At 37.2% G+C, this 20,970-nt stretch overlaps 1 protein-coding gene and 1 long non-coding RNA gene across 2 annotated transcripts; both read left to right on the plus strand.

Annotated features, from left to right (window-relative positions):
• Positions 1–7,348: 7,348 nt before the first annotated feature.
• LOC132202904 (uncharacterized) lies at positions 7,349–10,360 on the plus strand. The gene is made up of 4 exons (XM_059630186.1): positions 7,349–7,390; positions 7,839–7,971; positions 8,041–8,142; positions 10,123–10,360. Exons 1-4 carry the CDS (start codon positions 7,349–7,351, stop codon positions 10,269–10,271), a joined length of 426 nt encoding a protein of 141 aa, XP_059486169.1. The 3' UTR covers positions 10,272–10,360.
• A 7,708-nt stretch (positions 10,361–18,068) lies between these two features.
• On the plus strand, positions 18,069–20,376 carry LOC132202902 (uncharacterized). The gene is made up of 3 exons (XR_009442418.1): positions 18,069–18,115; positions 19,767–19,911; positions 20,126–20,376. It is a non-coding gene; the product is annotated as an uncharacterized LOC132202902 (long non-coding RNA).
• Positions 20,377–20,970: the final 594 nt, after the last annotated feature.

Here is a 20,970-nt window from a genome sequence, read left to right on the forward strand (position 1 = left end):
CCCCATCATTTTCAAAGCATGCCTTGCACTAATTCCACCCTCATCCACCCCCTAAACCCAGATTAACGTAGATGGCTCATTCCTTTTCACATTAATTTTAGATTTATTTTTGATTAAATTACTGGGTGACCTTCAAATCTTCCTTCCTTGCCTTCTCTCTCTTCCTGACCAACATCCTCAATCCCTTACAAAATTTCAAGGGGTCCCTTGGCCTGTTTGTCCCACTCGGCTCGTCGTCCACCTTTTTCTCCTTCGCTCGTCTCCTGTTTAAATCACTTTTAATTATTATATTTTTAACAGGTGACGTTCCTCTGGCCCTTCTTTGGTCTTTCAGCAAGCCATGCAAGCCCACCGAGCAGCAACATCATTTGCTAAGCGTGCCTCACTTTCAAGCCACCCTCAACAACCCACGCACATCGAGTAAAGCAGCCGTCTTAATATTTTTGTAAGTAAATTTTATATTTATTTTCTATTTAATTTCTAAGTGACCTTCAACTCTCCCATCTTTGCCTTCTCTCTCTTCCTGACCAACATCCTCAATCCCTTACAAAATTTCAAGGGGTGCCTTGGCCTTTTTGACACTCAAGGCGCTACGTCCGTTATTTACGCTTTAGCATGAACTATGCTGAAATCACTTTTAATTATTATTTTTTTAATAGGTGACGTTCCTCTGGCCCTTTTTTGGTCTTTCAGCAAGCCATGCAAGCCCACCGAGCAGCAACATCATGCGCAAAGCGTGCCTCACTTTCAATCCACCCTCAACAACCCACTCACATCGAGTAAAGCAGCCTGCTTAATATTTTTGTAAGTAAATTTTATATTTATTTTCTATTTAATTTCTAAGTGACCTTCAACTCTCCCATCTTTGCCTTCTCTCTCTTCCTGACCAACATCCTCAATCCATTACAAAATTTCAAGGAGTGCCTTGGCCTTTTTGACCCTCAAGGCGCTACGTCCGTTTATTACGCTTTAGCATGAACTATGCTGAAATCACTTTTAATTTTTATTTTTTTAAAAGGTTACATTCCTCTTGCGCTTCCTTGACATTTCACCAAGTGCCCACCAAGTAACCCCTCTAATTTTCAAAGTATGCCTGGTCCAACTTTAACCCTCTTTCACCCTTACGCCTTGGATAAGGTATAAAATATCTATAAAATTAATCCCGTTTTTCAAAATTTTATAAATCTAAAATTTAATTAAATTAAAATAATTTTATTTATAAATTACATTTCATTTTTTGGAAATTTTAAAAAATTAAAAATAACCAGCTGGTGCATTCACCAACTGAATTCAAGAGCAGGTGACAATTATTTTTTTTTAATTCTCAAAAATAAAAAAAATTTCATTCATTAATACTAATTTTATTTATAAATAATTTCTAAAATTAATCCTTTTTTTATTTTTAAAAAATTAATTTTAATTAATTTACAATAATTTTATTTATAAATTATATTTCATTTTTTAAAAATTTTAGAAAAATAAAAAAACATCACCAGCTGGTGCAAATTTTTTTTAAAAAATTTTCAAATTTAAAAAAATTAGAATTAAATTAATGAATATTAATTTTATTTCTAAAATATTTATAAAATTTATCCCTTTTTTCAAATTTTTTTTAAATTTATAATTTAATATAATGAAAATAAATTAACTATAAATTAAATTATATTTTTTTTTTTATAAATTTAATTGAAGTCATTCATATTAATTTTACTTATAAAATTTTTATATAATTAATCCCTTTTTTTAAAAATTAAAATTTATATATTTTAAAATAATTTTATTGATAAAATATATTTCATTTTTTAAAATTTTAAAAAAATAAAAAAACATCACCTGCTGGTGTATTTAGCTGGTGAATTCACCACCTTAATTCACCAGCTTAATTCACCAGCTAAATTCAGCTGGTTAATTGAGCTGGTGAATTCACCAGCTGGTGACTATAATTTTTTTTTAATTTTTTAACTAAAAAAAATTAATTTAATTAATTATTTTTAAGTTTATGTATATAATATTTATGATATTAATCCCGGAAATGAAGATTCGGGCTTTTCCTCGTTGCAAAAAATTGTTTTTTATTCAAAAACAAACGGCTCTACCAGTTTCGGTCACGGTCTGCGACCCTATTTCATGAGCAAGAAAAAATACAAAAAATCAGCAAAATTTAAAAACCACATTTTAACATAAAAATAAAAATCTTAAAACTAACAAATTCAAGTACCAACCTATTTCATGAGCAAACGCGCTGCTCGCTGACTAATACAAGAATGAGCTAGCTAAAGACAGATTGATTGGGGGAGGTGATCTTTATTGGGTGATTAGCGCGCGGCGCGGCCGACCACGGGGGCGCCGAATGACGTCGGGCACATTATGCGTTTTCGAGAAAAAGCTGTTTGCTTCCTCTCTCAAAAAGGACATCCACCTTTGATCGAATTGGTGGCTCGGTTGGCTTATTACATTATTACCGCATGCCATTGCCATTGCTTCCAGCACTTTTCTTTTTGATTGATTTTGTTCGAATTTAATAACCGTTGCATCTGACCATGCAAAAGAGTGGCCAAATTCAGTTGCGTGTTGAGCTATTTGAAAACCATTGCTGTCCGTCCCAATTGAAGCCGGATCAAAAGTTTTTGAAATTGCCCTTTTATGCTCGTCAAATCGGAAATAAACGTGTCTTTTTGTCTCCCCAATGTAAACTGAAGAGCAATCGGCGCATGGCACGCGGTATACACAATTACGCAGAGCAGGTTCACATTTGGGTTTTACATGCATTAAACATTTTCGCAGATTTGAAGAGTTTGAGAAAGCAACTCGTACTCTGGCAACTTCTTGGCTGATGGCCCTGATTTTCTCTGATTTTCCTTTAAAATAAGGAATGACCATTGTGGTTGAAAATTGTTCGGGGGCTTTGGGTGTTGGAGGATTTTTTGCTTTATTGTGTGCTTTGTTGATAAAATTTACGGGGTAACAATTTTGACGAAGAATTTTGTAAATGTTGGAAATTTCTTCTTTCAAAGAAATTTCCCCTGAGCAATAACTGTATGCTCTTTTAAACATTGAGAGAGCAACAGAGAACTTAGTTGAGAAAGAGTGATTTGATTCAAAGTGGAGGGTTGAGTTGGTGGAGGTGGGCTTGCGGTAAACTGAAATTGCAATTTTTTCACCATCTTTTTTTAAAAGTAGGTCAAGAAATGGGATTTGGTCATCCTTTTCAAACTCACAAGTTAATTGAATTGAGGGGTGGATTGAGTTGCAAGAATCTAAAAATTTTTCGATTGGGAAAACTCTTTTTCTGTAAATTATGAAATAATCATCTACGTATCGGACGAATAGACGGGGGGATTGTTTGAAAATTTCTAGGCATTTTTTATCAAAGTTTTGCATGAAAATTTCAGACAGCACTGGGGACAGTGATGATCCCATAGCTAATCCTGATTTTTGTTTGTAGAATTTATCTTTAAATTGGAAGAAAGTTGAATTGATGCTAAATTCAATTAGTTCCAAAAGTGCGCTAATTGAGAGGGAGGTTCTGTCAATTAAAGTTGGGTCATTTTCAAGCTTTTGTCTTAAAATAATTAAAAGATCATTTGTTGGGATTGAGGTGAAAAGGCTTTTAACATCGAAGCTACAAAATTGATCAAATTTGGAAAGTTTGAAATTTTTAATTGTTGGGAGGATTTGCTCTGCATTCTTAATGCTAATTGTTGACTTATCAGTTAAGGGTTGCAGGACGTTGGCAAGGTAGCGAGCGAGCGGCTGGAAAGCGGACCCCACGGTGCTCACGATGGGCCTCAGCGGTGCACCCTCCTTGTGTACCTTCGGAAGGCCGTAGATGTGAGGCGTCTTGTAGCTCGCTCGCTACCTTGCCAACGTCCTGCAACCCTTAACTGATAAGTCAACAATTAGCATTAAGAATGCAGAGCAAATCCTCCCAACAATTAAAAATTTCAAACTTTCCAAATTTGATCAATTTTGTAGCTTCGATGTTAAAAGCCTTTTCACCTCAATCCCAACAAATGATCTTTTAATTATTTTAAGACAAAAGCTTGAAAATGACCCAACTTTAATTGACAGAACCTCCCTCTCAATTAGCGCACTTTTGGAACTAATTGAATTTAGCATCAATTCAACTTTCTTCCAATTTAAAGATAAATTCTACAAACAAAAATCAGGATTAGCTATGGGATCATCACTGTCCCCAGTGCTGTCTGAAATTTTCATGCAAAACTTTGATAAAAAATGCCTAGAAATTTTCAAACAATCCCCCCGTCTATTCGTCCGATACGTAGATGATTATTTCATAATTTACAGAAAAAGAGTTTTCCCAATCGAAAAATTTTTAGATTCTTGCAACTCAATCCACCCCTCAATTCAATTAACTTGTGAGTTTGAAAAGGATGACCAAATCCCATTTCTTGACCTACTTTTAAAAAAAGATGGTGAAAAAATTGCAATTTCAGTTTACCGCAAGCCCACCTCCACCAACTCAACCCTCCACTTTGAATCAAATCACTCTTTCTCAACTAAGTTCTCTGTTGCTCTCTCAATGTTTAAAAGAGCATACAGTTATTGCTCAGGGGAAATTTCTTTGAAAGAAGAAATTTCCAACATTTACAAAATTCTTCGTCAAAATTGTTACCCCGTAAATTTTATCAACAAAGCACACAATAAAGCAAAAAATCCTCCAACACCCAAAGCCCCCGAACAATTTTCAACCACAATGGTCATTCCTTATTTTAAAGGAAAATCAGAGAAAATCAGGGCCATCAGCCAAGAAGTTGCCAGAGTACGAGTTGCTTTCTCAAACTCTTCAAATCTGCGAAAATGTTTAATGCATGTAAAACCCAAATGTGAACCTGCTCTGCGTAATTGTGTATACCGCGTGCCATGCGCCGATTGCTCTTCAGTTTACATTGGGGAGACAAAAAGACACGTTTATTTCCGATTTGACGAGCATAAAAGGGCAATTTTAAAAAACTTTTGATCCGGCTTCAATTGGGACGGACAGCAATGGTTTTCAAATAGCTCAACACGCAACTGAATTTGGCCACTCTTTTGCATGGTCAGATGCAACGGTTATTAAATTCGAACAAAATCAATCAAAAAGAAAAGTGCTGGAAGCAATGGCAATGGCATGCGGTAATAATGTAATAAGCCAACCGAGCCACCAATTCGATCAAAGGTGGATGTCCTTTTTGAGAGAGGAAGCAAACAGCTTTTTCTCGAAAACGCATAATGTGCCCGACGTCATTCGGCGCCCCCGTGGTCGGCCGCGCCGCGCGCTAATCACCCAATAAAGATCACCTCCCCCAATCAATCTGTCTTTAGCTAGCTCATTCTTGTATTAGTCAGCGAGCAGCGCGTTTGCTCATGAAATAGGTTGGTACTTGAATTTGTTAGTTTTAAGATTTTTATTTTTATGTTAAAATGTGGTTTTTAAATTTTGCTGATTTTTTGTATTTTTTCTTGCTCATGAAATAGGGTCGCAGACCGTGACCGAAACTGGTAGAGCCGTTTGTTTTTGAATAAAAAACAATTTTTTGCAACGAGGAAAAGCCCGAATCTTCATTTCCATGATCATCTCCTCGAGTGTCAACTTCTTCAAACAAGATATTAATCCCTTTTATTGTTTTTTAACAATTAAAATTTAATTAATTTAAATAAATTTAACTTATAAATAATATTTCATTTTTTAATAATTAAAAAAAAAACCTCATCAGCTTGTGAATTGAGCCTGTGAATTCACCAGCTGGTGACACTTATTTTTTTTTTTAAATATCAAATTAAAAATTAAAAGTAAATTAATTTATTTATAAATTAAATTTCAATTTTTAATAATTTTGAAAAATAAAAAAAAAACCTCATCAGCTGGTGAATTGAGCTAGTGAATTAACCAAATGAATTAACCAGCTTAATTCACCAGCTGGTGAATTGAGCTGGTAAATTAGATTAGATCAAAATTTATTGCATTAGACATATGTAATACGTCACCAATTTGTCTTTACAACAAGTCAATAAAATAGCAAAATAAAACCTCCAAAAAATTTTAACTATAACATTCAATAAGTGAGTAATTGAGGGAGCGATTGAGGGAGCTCGCACGCCATTGATAATTTGGCGGGGGTGGGCAAGCATTTGACTATCCCACCTCAAATACTGCAGGGGAAAACCACCCCCGAAAACCCTGCAGCTGAGTCTCACTCTTCCAAATTTAGGCATTCAAATTTACATGTCCAATATTCATTCATATCATAGTATTGACACTTCAGCATTACAAATTTGACACTTTTAACAAAGTTGCCATAGTCAGATATTTCTTTCAGTACATTAGGTAGTTTATTATATACTCTGGCAATCATTATCTCCGGACTCTCATTTACGCAATTTAGTGAGCTTGGCCTTACAAACAAATCAGTGTCGACGTAGCTGGTAGCACGCGTAGTTCGCACTACTACACCTGGAACATCCCGATTCCGATTAAACTTTTCAGGAAATTTACGCACAAACTTAACGCACTCCAAAATATATAATGAATAGACTGTAAGAACTCCAAATTTCACAAATAGTGGTCTACATGAGTCTAGCGCCGAGTTACTTCTCCAGTATTGAACACCAGCCATTGCTCTTATTACTCGCTTCTGCGCTAGAAAAACATCTTTCATGTGTGTAGAGCCACCCCAGATTACAATGGAGTAAAGTATTCGGCTAGCCGCGAGCTTTTTAATTCAAATGGTGAATTGAGCTGGTGAATTCTCCAGCTGGTGACAATTATTTTTTTTTTTAAGTTTAAGAATTTAAACAAATTTAAATTAAGTATATTAATATTAATTTTATTTATAAAATAATTATAAAATTACACCTTTTTTTAATTTTAAGAATTAAAATTAAATTAAATTAATTTTATTTACAAATTATATATTAAATTTCAATTTATAAAAATTTTAACAAAAAAAAAAAACAACCGCTGGTGAATTTAGCTCTTGATTTCACAAGCTGGTGACAATTTATTTTTTTTTAATACACTAATTGAAATAAATTTATTTTAATTTATATTAATTAAGTATAAATTAATTAATATTAATTTTATGTGTAAAATATTTCCAAAATCAATCCCGTTTTTGAAATTTTATAAAAATAAAATTTAATCAGTTTAAAATAATTTTATTTATTAATTATATTTCACATCTTAAAGGTAAAAGGCGAAGAAAATTGTTCCGTCAACAAGCAAGGGGAAGGGGGCGTGGCACCCTCCCCTACAGAGAGCAGGTCCCCCATCAACAGGAAACATGGAACGAACGCGGAACGAACTGCTGCGAAATGAAAACAAGGAAAAGTAGGCAGCACGCCGACGATGCGCACCAAAAGGAAGCCCCACGACGAAGAAAAGCGTGAGGTAAGGGTAATTTATGGCCCCGAATGTCGGAAAATCGTGGAAAAAGGGGGTGTGGTCTTTATTTTGTGGGCTACATCGGGGTAAACGGGGGCGGCCGTTATTTTGGGGTCGAATTAGTCGGGAATTCGAGGGGGCAAAAGTGGGCGTTAATTTGGGGTTGAATTTTAGTCGGAAAAAGGGGGCGCAGTCTGTAATTTGTCGGCTAAATGGGGTTCAACGAGGGTGGCCCTTAATTTGGGGTCGAATTAGTCGGGAATTCGAGGGGGCAAAGGTGGCCGTTGATTGGGGTTTGAATTTAATTGGAAAAAGGGGGCGTGGTCTGTAATTTGTCGGCCAAATGGGGGTCAACGAGGGTGGCCGTTAATTTGGGGTCGAATTAGTCATGAATTCGATGGGGCTTAAATGTTTTAATTAAAAAATATTAATTCATTTGTATTTGTATTTTCAGCGCATTCGTACCATTTCCTCCGAAGGTAGCCCCCTTTCATTATGTCGGAATGTACACTGCTCTCCCCCTGGAGCACATCCAGCTCTTTTCAAGCCACTCAACGATTCTGCTTGGTGCCTGCTGGCTATGAGAGGTAAGAACTCAATTTAAAAACATATTAAATTTTTATTTTAAAATTAATTCATTTTTTCATCCCGTTCAGTCTCGACTTCAAACCAGGGTTTGTGCCAGAGGCTCACCTGGAGCACATCCAGCATTTTTAAAGCATTCATAGTTTCTCCATGGTGCCTGCAACTAATAAAAGGTAAGAACTCTTTTTAAAACATCATAGAATTTTTATTTTAAAATTAATTCATTTTTTCAGCCCATTTAAATTCTCAAATATAAGAAAAATTATTTTTATTTATATAAATGAAGTATTAATTAAATAATATTGATTTTATGTATAAAATATCTATAAAATTAATCCCATTTTTCAAAATTTTATAAATCTAAAATTTAATTAAATTAAAATAATTTTATTTATAAATTACATTTCATTTTTTGGAAATTTTAAAAAATTAAAAATAACCAGCTGGTGCATTCACCAACTGAATTCAAGAGCAGGTGACAATTATTTTTTTTTAATTCTCAAAAATAAAAAAAATTTCATTCATTAATACTAATTTTATTTATAAAATATTTCTAAAATTAATCCTTTTTTTATTTTAAAAAAATTAATTTTAATTAATTTACAATAATTTTATTTATAAATTATATTTCATTTTTTAAAAATTTTAGAAAAATAAAAAAACATCACCAGCTGGTGCAAATTTTTTTTTTAAAAATTTTCAAATTTAAAAAAATTAGAATTAAATTAATGAATATTAATTTTATTTCTAAAATATTTATAAAATTTATCCCTTTTTTCAAATTTTTTTTAAATTTATAATTTAATATAATGAAAATAAATTAACTATAAATTAAATTATATTTTTTTTTTTATTAATTTTATTGAAGTCATTAATATTAATTTTACTTATAAAATTTTTATAAAATTAATCCCTTTTTTTAAAAATTAAAATTTATATATTTTAAAATAATTTTATTGATAAAATATATTTCATTTTTTAAAATTTTAAAAAAATAAAAAAACATCACCTGCTGGTGTATTTAGCTGGTGAATTCACCACCTTAATTCACCAGCTTAATTCACCAGCTAAATTCAGCTGGTTAATTGAGCTGGTGAATTCACCAGCTGGTGACTATAATTTTTTTTTAATTTTTTAATTAAAAAAAATTAATTTAATTAATTATTTTTAAGTTTATGTATATAATATTTATGATATTAATCCCTTTTATAGTTTTTTAACAATTAAAATTTAATTAATTTAAATAAATTTAACTTATAAATAATATTTCATTTTTTAATAATTAAAAAAAAAAACCTCATCAGCTTGTGAATTGAGCCTGTGAATTCACCAGCTGGTGACACTTATTTTTTTTTAAATTTCAAATTAAAAATTAAAAGTAAATTAATTTATTTATAAATTAAATTTCAATTTTTAATAATTTTGAAAAATAAAAAAAAAACCTCATCAGCTGGTGAATTGAGCTAGTGAATTAACCAAATGAATTAACCAGCTTAATTCACCAGCTGGTGAATTGAGCTGGTAAATTAGATTAGATCAAAATTTATTGCATTAGACATATGTAATACATCACCAATTTGTCTTTACAACAAGTCAATAAAATAGCAAAATAAAACCTCCAAAAAATTTTAACTATAACATTCAATAAGTGAGTAATTGAGGGAGCGATTGAGGGAGCTCGCACGCCATTGATAATTTGGCGGGGGTGGGCAAGCATTTGACTATCCCACCTCAAATACTGCAGGGGAAAACCACCCCCGAAAACCCTGCAGCTGAGTCTCACTCTTCCAAATTTAGGCATTCAAATTTACATGTCCAATATTCATTCATATCATAGTATTGACACTTCAGCATTAAAATTTGACACTTTTAACAAAGTTGCCATAGTCCTAAACCCATACCCCCTAAACCCAGATTAACGTAGATGGCTCATTCCTTTTCACATTAATTTTAGATTTATTTTTGATTAAATTACTGGGTGACCTTCAAATCTTCCTTCCTTGCCTTCTCTCTCTTCCTGACAAACATCCTCAATCCCTTACAAAATTTCAAGGGGTGCCTTGGCCTGTTTGTCCCACTCGGCTCGTCGTCCACCTTTTTCTCCTTCGCTCGTCTCCTGTTTGAATCGCTTTTAATTATTATTTTTTTAATAGGTGACGTTCCTCTGGCCCTTCTTTGGTCTTTCAGCAAGCCATGCAAGCCCACCGAGCAGCAACATCATTTGCAAAGCGTGCCTCACTTTCAATCCACCCTCAACAACCCACGCACATCGAGTAAAGCAGCCGGCTTAATATTTTTGTAAGTAAATTTTATATTTATTTTCTATTTAATTTCTAAGTGACCTTCAACTCTCCCATCTTTGCCTTCTCTCTCTTCCTGACCAACATCCTCAATCCCTTACAAAATTTCAAGGGGTGCCTTGGCCTTTTTGACCCTCAAGGCGCTACGTCCGTTATTTACGCTTTAGCATGAACTATGCTGAAATCACTTTTAATTTTTATTTTTTTAATAGGTGACGTTCCTCTCGCGCTTCCTTGACATTTCACGAATCCTTGCATGCCCACGCACCAGCCCCATCATTTTCAAAGCATGCCTTGCACTAATTCCACCCTCATCCACCCCCTAAACCCAGATTAACGTAGATGGCTCATTCCTTTTCACATTAATTTTAGATTTATTTGTGATTAAATTACTGGGTGACCTTCAAATCTTCCTTCCTTGCCTTGTCTCTCTTCCTGACCAACATCCTCAATCCCTTACAAAATTTCAAGGGGTGCCTTGGCCTGTTTGTGCCACTCGGCTCATCGTCCACCTTTTTCTCCTTCGCTCGTCTCCTGTTTGAATCACTTTTAATTATTATTTTTTTAACAGGTGACGTTCCTCTGGCCCTTCTTTGGTCTTTCAGCAAGCCATGCAAGCCCACCGAGCAGCAACATCATTTGCAAAGCGTGCCTAACTTTCAATCCACCCTCAACAACCCACGCACATCGAGTAAAGCAGCCGGCTTAATATTTTTGTAAGTAAATTTTATATTTATTTTCTATTTAATTTCTAAGTGACCTTCAACTCTCCCATCTTTGCCTTCTCTCTCTTCCTGACCAACATCCTCAATCCCTTACAAAATTTCAAGGGGTGCCTTGGCCTTTTTGACCCTAAAGGCGCTACGTCCGTTATTTACGCTTTAGCATGAACTATGCTGAAATCACTTTTAATTTTTATTTTTTTAATAGGTGACGTTCCTCTCGCGCTTCCTTGACGTTTCACCAATCCTTGCATGCCCACGCACCAGCCCCATCATTTTCAAAGCATGCCTTGCACTAATTCCACCCTCATCCACCCCCTTAACCCAGATTAACGTAGATGGCTCATTCCTTTTCACATTAATTTTAGATTTATTTGTGATTAAATTACTGGGTGACCTTCAAATCTGCCTTCCTTGCCTTGTCTCTCTTCCTGACCAAAATCCTCAATCCCTTACAAAATTTCAAGGGGTCCCTTGGCCTTCAGATTCAGATTCAGATAATATTTATTCCGTATAGATCAACATATGTACAGAAATAATCTTTGGAATAGGTCACTGTAATACAGCTATATCTCAATATAACTATAATACAGCTTACTAAATTTAAAATACATTTAAAATACAGTTCACACAATTTTACACAAAAAATATTCATGCACGTCATAGAACATTTTGTCGTAGAATATTAATTCCAATTCCTTCTTAAACACTTGATAACTATCAATGTTTTTGATTCTATCGGGAAGATGATTGAAAATTCTAGGGATCATGATGTGAGGGGACTGCGCAGTCAGCAACAGTCTGTTTGGTTTGACAAATAAGTCTTGCTCCGCTATAGGTTTATTTCGAGTACTGCGATTCTGGTGCACCTTGCTTTCAGAATTTTTGAGGAACAATTCAGGATACTTTTTGTAAAATTTAACACATTCAAAGGCGTACACAGAGAAAGCTGGCAGGATCTGAAATTCTTCAAAAAGTGGTCGGCAAGACTCGACAGGTGTCAATGCCTTCCAGTATCTTTTACCTGCCATCGCACGGATAACTCTCTTTTGAGCAATGAAAACCTTTTCCAACATAGGCGACCCACCCCAGATTACAATTGAGTATAGTAAGTGACTTTGAACATGGGCGAAATATACATCTCTTAGCAATTTAGTTTGAATGCGCTGCCTTAATTTAACAAAAAGGTACGTGGTACTTCTCAGTTTCGCTACAACCTGATCGCATTGGGTGCTCCAGTTCATTGTATCAGAGAGCATTACACCAAGTATTTTTGCTTGATTTACCACTTCAATTTCAGCGTCGCTAATTCTTATTACAGGCGGTTCCAATTTACTAGTTTGAGCAGTATGCATTTGCAGCACCTGAGTTTTCTTTTCGTTCAATCTTAAGCGGTTATTACTGGCAAAATCTATCATTTTGTCATTTGCCACAGCAGTTTTTTCGTTCAAAGCTTTGTAGTTTCTAGCCTTTACAATAAAAGATGAATCATGTGCGAACAAGATAAGAGCGGCGACAATGATTTTTAAGGGCATATCATTACCGTAGGAGGAATAGCCAAAAGGGCCCAATACTGTTCCTTGTGGTACGCCAATCGAAACATTTTCCATTGTTGACTCAAATAATTTTTGCTCGCCATTTTCACCCACACCAAAAAGTTGAACAAGTTGTTTTCTATCAGTAAGAAAGGACTTTAACCAAAGGAGGGATACATCATCAATTCCAAATTTTTTCAGTTTTGCAAGCAGTATTTCGGGAACGACACACCCAAAGGCATTAGAAAAGTCTTACAGAATCACATTGATTTTTTCTCTATTTTCCAACGAATCGTAGATTTCGGACACTAACTTAAAAAGTGCAGTCACTGTGCTCCTGCCTTTTCGAAAACCGTGCTGCTCGTCCGCAAGGAGATTGTTTTCAGCGAAATAGCTTTCAATTCTATTTAGGAAACATTTCTCAAATACTTTTGCTACAGAAGATGTTAAGGCTATTGGGCGATAACTACTAGCATCGGATTTCTCACCCTTCTTTTTGTACAATGGCTTGATTACAGTTAATTTTAGCACTTCCGGGAATTTACCAGTGCGAAACGACTCATTCACCATAAATGCCACAGGGAACACTATATAACCAGAAATCTTTTTCAACGTATCCATAGATAATCCATCCCAGCTAGATGATTTCTTTGACGGGAATAACTTCAAAATTTTTTCTATTTCAAATAACGTGTTTGTCCCACTCGGCTCGTCGTCCACCTTTTTCTCCTTCGCTCGTCTCCTGTTTAAATCACTTTTAATTATTATATTTTTAACAGGTGACGTTCCTCTGGCCCTTCTTTGGTCTTTCAGCAAGCCATGCAAGCCCACCGAGCAGCAACATCATTTGCTAAGCGTGCCTCTCTTTCAATCCACCCTCAACAACCCACGCACATCGAGTAAAGCAGCCGGCTTAATATTTTTGTAAGTAAATTTTTAATTTATTTTCTATTTAATTTCTAAGTGACCTTCAACTCTCCCATCTTTGCCTTCTCTCTCTTCCTGACCAACATCCTCAATCCCTTACAAAATTTCAAGGGGTGCCTTGGCCTTTTTGACCCTCAAGGCGCTACGTCCGTTATTTACGCTTTAGCATGAACTATGCTGAAATCACTTTTAATTTTTATTTTTTTAATAGGTGACGTTCCTCTCGCGCTTCCTTGACATTTCACCAATCCTTGCATGCCCACGCACCAGCCCCATCATTTTCAAAGCATGCCTTGCACTAATTCCACCCTCATCCACCCCCTAAACCCAGATTAACGTAGATGGCTCATTCCTTTTCACATTAATTTTAGATTTATTTGTGATTAAATTACTGGGTGACCTTCAAATCTTCCTTCCTTGCCTTGTCTCTCTTCCTGACCAACATCCTCAATCCCTTACAAAATTTCAAGGGGTGCCTTGGCCTGTTTGTCCCACTCGGCTCGTCGTCCACCTTTTTCTCCTTCGCTCGTCTCCTGTTTGAATCACTTTTAATTATTATTTTTTTAACAGGTGACGTTCCTCTGGCCCTTCTTTGGTCTTTCAGCAAGCCATGCAAGCCCACCGAGCAGCAACATCATTTGCAAAGCGTGCCTAACTTTCAATCCACCCTCAACAACCCACGCACATCGAGTAAAGCAGCCGGCTTAATATTTTTGTAAGTAAATTTTATATTTATTTTCTATTTAATTTCTAAGTGACCTTCAACTCTCCCATCTTTGCCTTCTCTCTCTTCCTGACCAACATCCTCAATCCCTTACAAAATTTCAAGGGGTGCCTTGGCCTTTTTGACCCTCAAGGCGCTACGTCCGTTATTTACGCTTTAGCATGAACTATGCTGAAATCACTTTTAATTTTTATTTTTTTAATAGGTGACGTTCCTCTCGCGCTTCCTTGACGTTTCACCAATCCTTGCATGCCCACGCACCAGCCCCATCATTTTCAAAGCATGCCTTGCACTAATTCCACCCTCATCCACCCCCTAAACCCAGATTAACGTAGATGGCTCATTCCTTTTCACATTAATTTTAGATTTATTTGTGATTAAATTACTGGGTGACCTTCAAATCTTCCTTCCTTGCCTTGTCTCTCTTCCTGACCAACATCCTCAATCCCTTACAAAATTTCAAGGGGTCCCTTGGCCTGTTTGTCCCACTCGGCTCGTCGTCCACCTTTTTCTCCTTCGCTCGTCTCCTGTTTTAATCACTTTTAATTATTATATTTTTAACAGGTGACGTTCCTCTGGCCCTTCTTTGGTCTTTCAGCAAGCCATGCAAGCCCACCGAGCAGCAACATCATTTGCTAAGCGTGCCTCACTTTCAATCCACCCTCAACAACCCACGCACATCGAGTAAAGCAGCCGTCTTAATATTTTTGTAAGTAAATTTTATATTTATTTTCTATTTAATTTCTAAGTGACCTTCAACTCTCCCATCTTTGCCTTCTCTCTCTTCCTGACCAACATCCTCAATCCCTTACAAAATTTCAAGGGGTGCCTTGGCCTTTTTGACACTCAAGGCGCTACGTCCGTTATTTACGCTTTAGCATGAACTATGCTGAAATCACTTTTAATTTTATTTTTTTAATAGGTGACGTTCCTCTGGCCCTTTTTTGGTCTTTCAGCAAGCCATGCAAGCCCACCGAGCAGCAAAATCATGCGCAAAGCGTGCCTCACTTTCAATCCACCCTCAAAAACCCACTCACATCGAGTAAAGCAGCCTGCTTAATATTTTTGTAAGTAAATTTTATATTTATTTTCTATTTAATTTCTAAGTGACCTTCAACTCTCCCATCTTTGCCTTCTCTCTCTTCCTGACCAACATCCTCAATCCATTACAAAATTTCAAGGAGTGCCTTGGCCTGTTTGTCCCACTCGGCTCGTCGTCCACCTTTTTCTCCTTCGCTCGTCTCCTGTTTGAATCGCTTTTAATTATTATTTTTTTAATAGGTGACGTTCCTCTGGCCCTTCTTTGGTCTTTCAGCAAGCCATGCAAGCCCACCGAGCAGCAACATCATTTGCAAAGCGTGCCTCACTTTCAATCCACCCTCAACAACCCACGCACATCGAGTAAAGCAGCCGGCTTAATATTTTTGTAAGTAAATTTTTAATTTATTTTCTATTTAATTTCTAAGTGACCTTCAACTCTCCCATCTTTGCCTTCACTCTCTTCCTGACCAACATCCTCAATCCCTTACAAAATTTCAAGGGGTGCCTTGGCCTTTTTGACACTCAAGGCGCTACGTCCGTTATTTACGCTTTAGCATGAACTATGCTGAAATCACTTTTAATTTTTATTTTTTTAATAGGTGACGTTCCTCTCGCGCTTCCTTGAGGTTTCACCAATCCTTGCATGCCCACGCACCAGCCCCATCATTTTCAAAGCATGCCTTGCACTAATTCCACCCTCATCCACCCCCTAAACCCAGATTAACGTAGATGGCTCATTCCTTTTCACATTAATTTTAGATTTATTTGTGATTAAATTACTGGGTGACCTTCAAATCTTCCTTCCTTGCCTTGTCTCTCTTCCTGACCAACATCCTCAATCCCTTACAAAATTTCAAGGGGTCCCTTGGCCTGTTTGTCCCACTCGGCTCGTCGTCCACCTTTTTCTCCTTCGCTCGTCTCCTGTTTAAATCACTTTTAATTATTATATTTTTAACAGGTGACGTTCCTCTGGCCCTTCTTTGGTCTTTCAGCAAGCCATGCAAGCCCACCGAGCAGCAACATCATTTGCTAAGCGTGCCTCACTTTCAATCCACCCTAAACAACCCACGCACATCGAGTAAAGCAGCCGTCTTAATATTTTTGTAAGTAAATTTTATATTTATTTTCTATTTAATTTCTAAGTGACCTTCAACTCTCCCATCTTTGCCTTCTCTCTCTTCCTGACCAACATCCTCAATCCCTTACAAAATTTCAAGGGGTGCCTTGGCCTTTTTGACACTCAAGGCGCTACGTCCGTTATTTACGCTTTAGCATGAACTATGCTGAAATCACTTTTAATTTTATTTTTTTAATAGGTGACGTTCCTCTGGCCCTTTTTTGGTCTTTCAGCAAGCCATGCAAGCCCACCGAGCAGCAACATCATGCGCAAAGCGTGCCTCACTTTCAATCTACCCTCAACAACCCACTCACATCGAGTAAAGCAGCCTGCTTAATATTTTTGTAAGTAAATTTTATATTTATTTTCTATTTAATTTCTAAGTAACCTTCAACTCTCCCATCTTTGCCTTCTCTCTCTTCCTGACCAACATCCTCAATCCATTACAAAATTTCAAGGAGTGCCTTGGCCTGTTTGTCCCACTCGGCTCGTCGTCCACCTTTTTCTCCTTCGCTCGTCTCCTGTTTGAATCACTTTTAAATATTTTTTTTTTTAACAGGTGACGTTCCTCTGGCCCTTCTTTGGTCTTTCAGCAAGCCATGCAAGCCCACCGAGCAGTAACATCATTTGCAAAGCGTGCCTCACTTTCAATCCACCCTCAACAACCCACGCACATCGAGTAAAGCAGCCGGCTTAATATTTTTGTAAGTAAATTTTATATTTATTTTCTATTTATATTCTAAGTGACCTTCACCTCTCCCATCTTTGCCTTCTCTCTCTTCCTGACCAACATCCTCAATCCCTTACAAAATTTCAAGGGGTGCCTTGGCCTTTTTGACCCTCAAGGCGCTACGTCCGTTATTTACGCTTTAGCATGAACTATGCTGAAATCACTTTTAATTTTTATTTTTTTAATAGGTGACGTTCCTCTCGCGCTTCCTTGAGGTTTCACCAATCCTTGCATGCCCACGCACCAGCCCCATCATTTTCAAAGCATGCCTTGCACTAATTCCACCCTCATCCACCCCCTAAACCCAGATTAACGTAGATGGCTCATTCCTTTTCACATTAATTTTAGATTTATTTGTGATTAAATTACTGGGTGACCTTCAAATCTTCCTTCCTTGCCTTGTCTCTCTTCCTGACCAACATCCTCAATCCCTTACAAAATTTCAAGGGGTCCCTTGGCCTGTTTGTCCCACTCGGCTCGTCGTCCACCTTTTTCTCCTTCGCTCGTCTCCTGTTTAAATCACTTTTAATTATTATATTTTTAACAGGTGACGTTCCTCTGGCCCTTCTTTGGTCTTTCAGCAAGCCATGCAAGCCCACCGAGCAGCAACATCATTTGCTAAGCGTGCCTCACTTTCAATCCACCCTAAACAACCCACGCACATCGAGTAAAGCAGCCGTCTTAATATTTTTGTAAGTAAATTTTATATTTATTTTCTATTTAATTTCTAAGTGACCTTCAACTCTCCCATCTTTGCCTTCTCTCTCTTCCTGACCAACATCCTCAATCCCTTACAAAATTTCAAGGGGTGCCTTGGCCTTTTTGACACTCAAGGCGCTACGTCCGTTATTTACGCTTTAACATGAACTATGCTGAAATCACTTTTAATTTTATTTTTTTAATAGGTGACGTTCCTCTGGCCCTTTTTTGGTCTTTCAGCAAGCCATGCAAGCCCACCGAGCAGCAACATCATGCGCAAAGCGTGCCTCACTTTCAATCTACCCTCAACAACCCACTCACATCGAGTAAAGCAGCCTGCTTAATATTTTTGTAAGTAAATTTTATATTTATTTTCTATTTAATTTCTAAGTAACCTTCAACTCTCCCATCTTTGCCTTCTCTCTCTTCCTGACCAACATCCTCAATCCATTACAAAATTTCAAGGAGTGCCTTGGCCTGTTTGTCCCACTCGGCTCGTCGTCCACCTTTTTCTCCTTCGCTCGTCTCCTGTTTGAATCACTTTTAAATATTTTTTTTTTTAACAGGTGACGTTCCTCTGGCCCTTCTTTGGTCTTTCAGCAAGCCATGCAAGCCCACCGAGCAGTAACATCATTTGCTAAGCGTGCCTCACTTTCAATCCACCCTCAACAACCCACGCACATCGAGTAAAGCAGCCGGCTTAATATTTTTGTAAGTAAATTTTATATTTATTTTCTATTTATATTCTAAGTGACCTTCACCTCTCCCATCTTTGCCTTCTCTCTCTTCCTGACCAACATCCTCAATCCCTTACAAAATTTCAAGGGTTGCCTTGGCCTTTTTGACCCTCAAGGCGCTACGTCCGTTATTTACGCTTTAGCATGAACTATGCTGAAATCACTTTTAATTTTTATTTTTTTAATAGGTGACGTTCCTCTCGCGCTTCCTTGACATTTCACAAATCCTTGCATGCCCTCGCACCAGCCCCATCATTTTCAAAGCATGCCTTGCACTAATTCCACCCTCATCCACCCCCTAAACCCAGATTAACGTAGATGGCTCATTCCTTTTCACATTAATTTTAGATTTATTTGTGATTAAATTACTGGGTGACCTTCAAAGCTTCCTTCCTTGCCTTCTCTCTCTTCCTGACCAACATCCTCAATCCCTTACAAAATTTCAAGGGGTGCCTTGGCCTGTTTGTCCCACTCGGCTCGTCGTCCACCTTATTCTCCTTCGCTCGTCTCCTGTTTGAATCGCTTTTAATTATTATTTTTTTAATAGGTGACGTTCCTCTGGCCCTTCTTTGGTCTTTCAGCAAGCCATGCAAGCCCACCGAGCAGCAACATCATTTGCAAAGCGTGCCTCACTTTCAATCCACCCTCAACAACCCACGCACATCGAGTAAAGCAGCCGGCTTAATATTTTTGTAAGTAAATTTTTAATTTATTTTCTATTTAATTTCTAAGTGACCTTCAACTCTCCCATCTTTGCCTTCTCTCTCTTCCTGACCAACATCCTCAATCCCTTACAAAATTTCAAGGGGTGCCTTGGCCTTTTTGACCCTCAAGGCGCTACGTCCGTTATTTACGCTTTAGCATGAACTATGCTGAAATCACTTTTAATTTTTATTTTTTTAATAGGTGACGTTCCTCTCGCGCTTCCTTGAGGTTTCACCAATCCTTGCATGCCCACGCACCAGCCCCATCATTTTCAAAGCATGCCTTGCACTAATTCCACCCTCATCCACCCCCTAAACCCAGATTAACGTAGATGGCTCATTCCTTTTCACATTAATTTTAGATTTATTTGTGATTAAATTACTGGGTGACCTTCAAATCTTCCTTCCTTGCCTTGTCTCTCTTCCTGACCAACATCCTCAATCCCTTACAAAATTTCAAGGGGTGCCTTGGCCTGTTTGTCCCACTCGGCTCGTCGTCCACCTTTTTCTCCTTCGCTCGTCTCCTGTTTAAATCACTTTTAATTATTATATTTTTAACAGGTGACGTTCCTCTGGCCCTTCTTTGGTCTTTCAGCAAGCCATGCAAGCCCACCGAGCAGCAACATCATTTGCAAAGCGTGCCTAACTTTCAATCCACCCTCAACAACCCACGCACATCGAGTAAAGCAGCCGGCTTAATATTTTTGTAAGTAAATTTTTTATTTATTTTCTATTTAATTTCTAAGTGACCTTCAACTCTCCCATCTTTGCCTTCTCTCTCTTCCTGACCAACATCCTCAATCCCTTACAAAATTTCAAGGGGTGCCTTGGCCTTTTTGACCCTCAAGGCGCTACGTCCGTTATTTACGCTTTAGCATGAACTATGCTGAAATCACTTTTAATTTTTATTTTTTTAATAGGTGACGTTCCTCTCGCGCTTCCTTGACGTTTCACCAATCCTTGCATGCCCACGCACCAGCCCCATCATTTTCAAAGCATGCCTTGCACTAATTCCACCCTCATCCACCCCCTAAACCCAGATTAACGTAGATGGCTCATTCCTTTTCACATTAATTTTAGATTTATTTGTGATTAAATTACTGGGTGACCTTCAAATCTTCCTTCCTTGCCTTGTCTCTCTTCCTGACCAACATCCTCAATCCCTTACAAAATTTCAAGGGGTGCCTTGGCCTGTTTGTCCCACTCGGCTCGTCGTCCACCTTTTTCTCCTTCGCTAGTCTCCTGTTTAAATCACTTTTAATTATTACATTTTTAACAGGTGACGTTCCTCTGGCCCTTCTTTGGTCTTTCAGCAAGCCATGCAAGCCCACCGAGCAGTAACATCATTTGCTAAGCGTGCCTCACTTTCAATCCACCCTCAACAACCCACGCACATCGAGTAAAGCAGCCGGCTTAATATTTTTGTAAGTAAATTTTATATTTATTTTCTATTTATATTCTAAGTGACCTTCACCTCTCCCATCTTTGCCTTCTCTCTCTTCCTGACCAACATCCTCAATCCCTTACAAAATTTCAAGGGTTGCCTTGGCCTTTTTGACCCTCAAGGCGCTACGTCCGTTATTTACGCTTTAGCATGAACTATGCTGAAATCACTTTTAATTTTTATTTTTTTAATAGGTGACGTTCCTCTCGCGCTTCCTTGACATTTCACAAATCCTTGCATGCCCTCGCACCAGCCCCATCATTTTCAAAGCATGCCTTGCACTAATTCCACCCTCATCCACCCCCTAAACCCAGATTAACG

This window comes from Neocloeon triangulifer, unplaced genomic scaffold (assembly GCF_031216515.1).
Source record: "Neocloeon triangulifer isolate White Clay Creek 2 clone unplaced genomic scaffold, ASM3121651v1 ptg000016l, whole genome shotgun sequence".
Lineage (NCBI taxonomy): Eukaryota > Metazoa > Arthropoda > Insecta > Ephemeroptera > Baetidae > Neocloeon > Neocloeon triangulifer.

Excerpts from the sequence above, each read along its gene's own strand:
- LOC132202904 (XM_059630186.1), top strand. The coding sequence starts at position 7,349 with ATGCGCACCAAAAGGAAGCCCCACGACGAAGAAAAGCGTGAG. Across the intron at positions 7,391-7,838 it reads ACGACGAAGAAAAGCGTGAG|CGCATTCGTACCATTTCCTC; the intron begins GTAAGGGTAATT and ends TTGTATTTTCAG. Across the intron at positions 8,143-10,122 it reads GTGCCTGCAACTAATAAAAG|GTGACGTTCCTCTGGCCCTT; the intron begins GTAAGAACTCTT and ends TTTTTTTAATAG.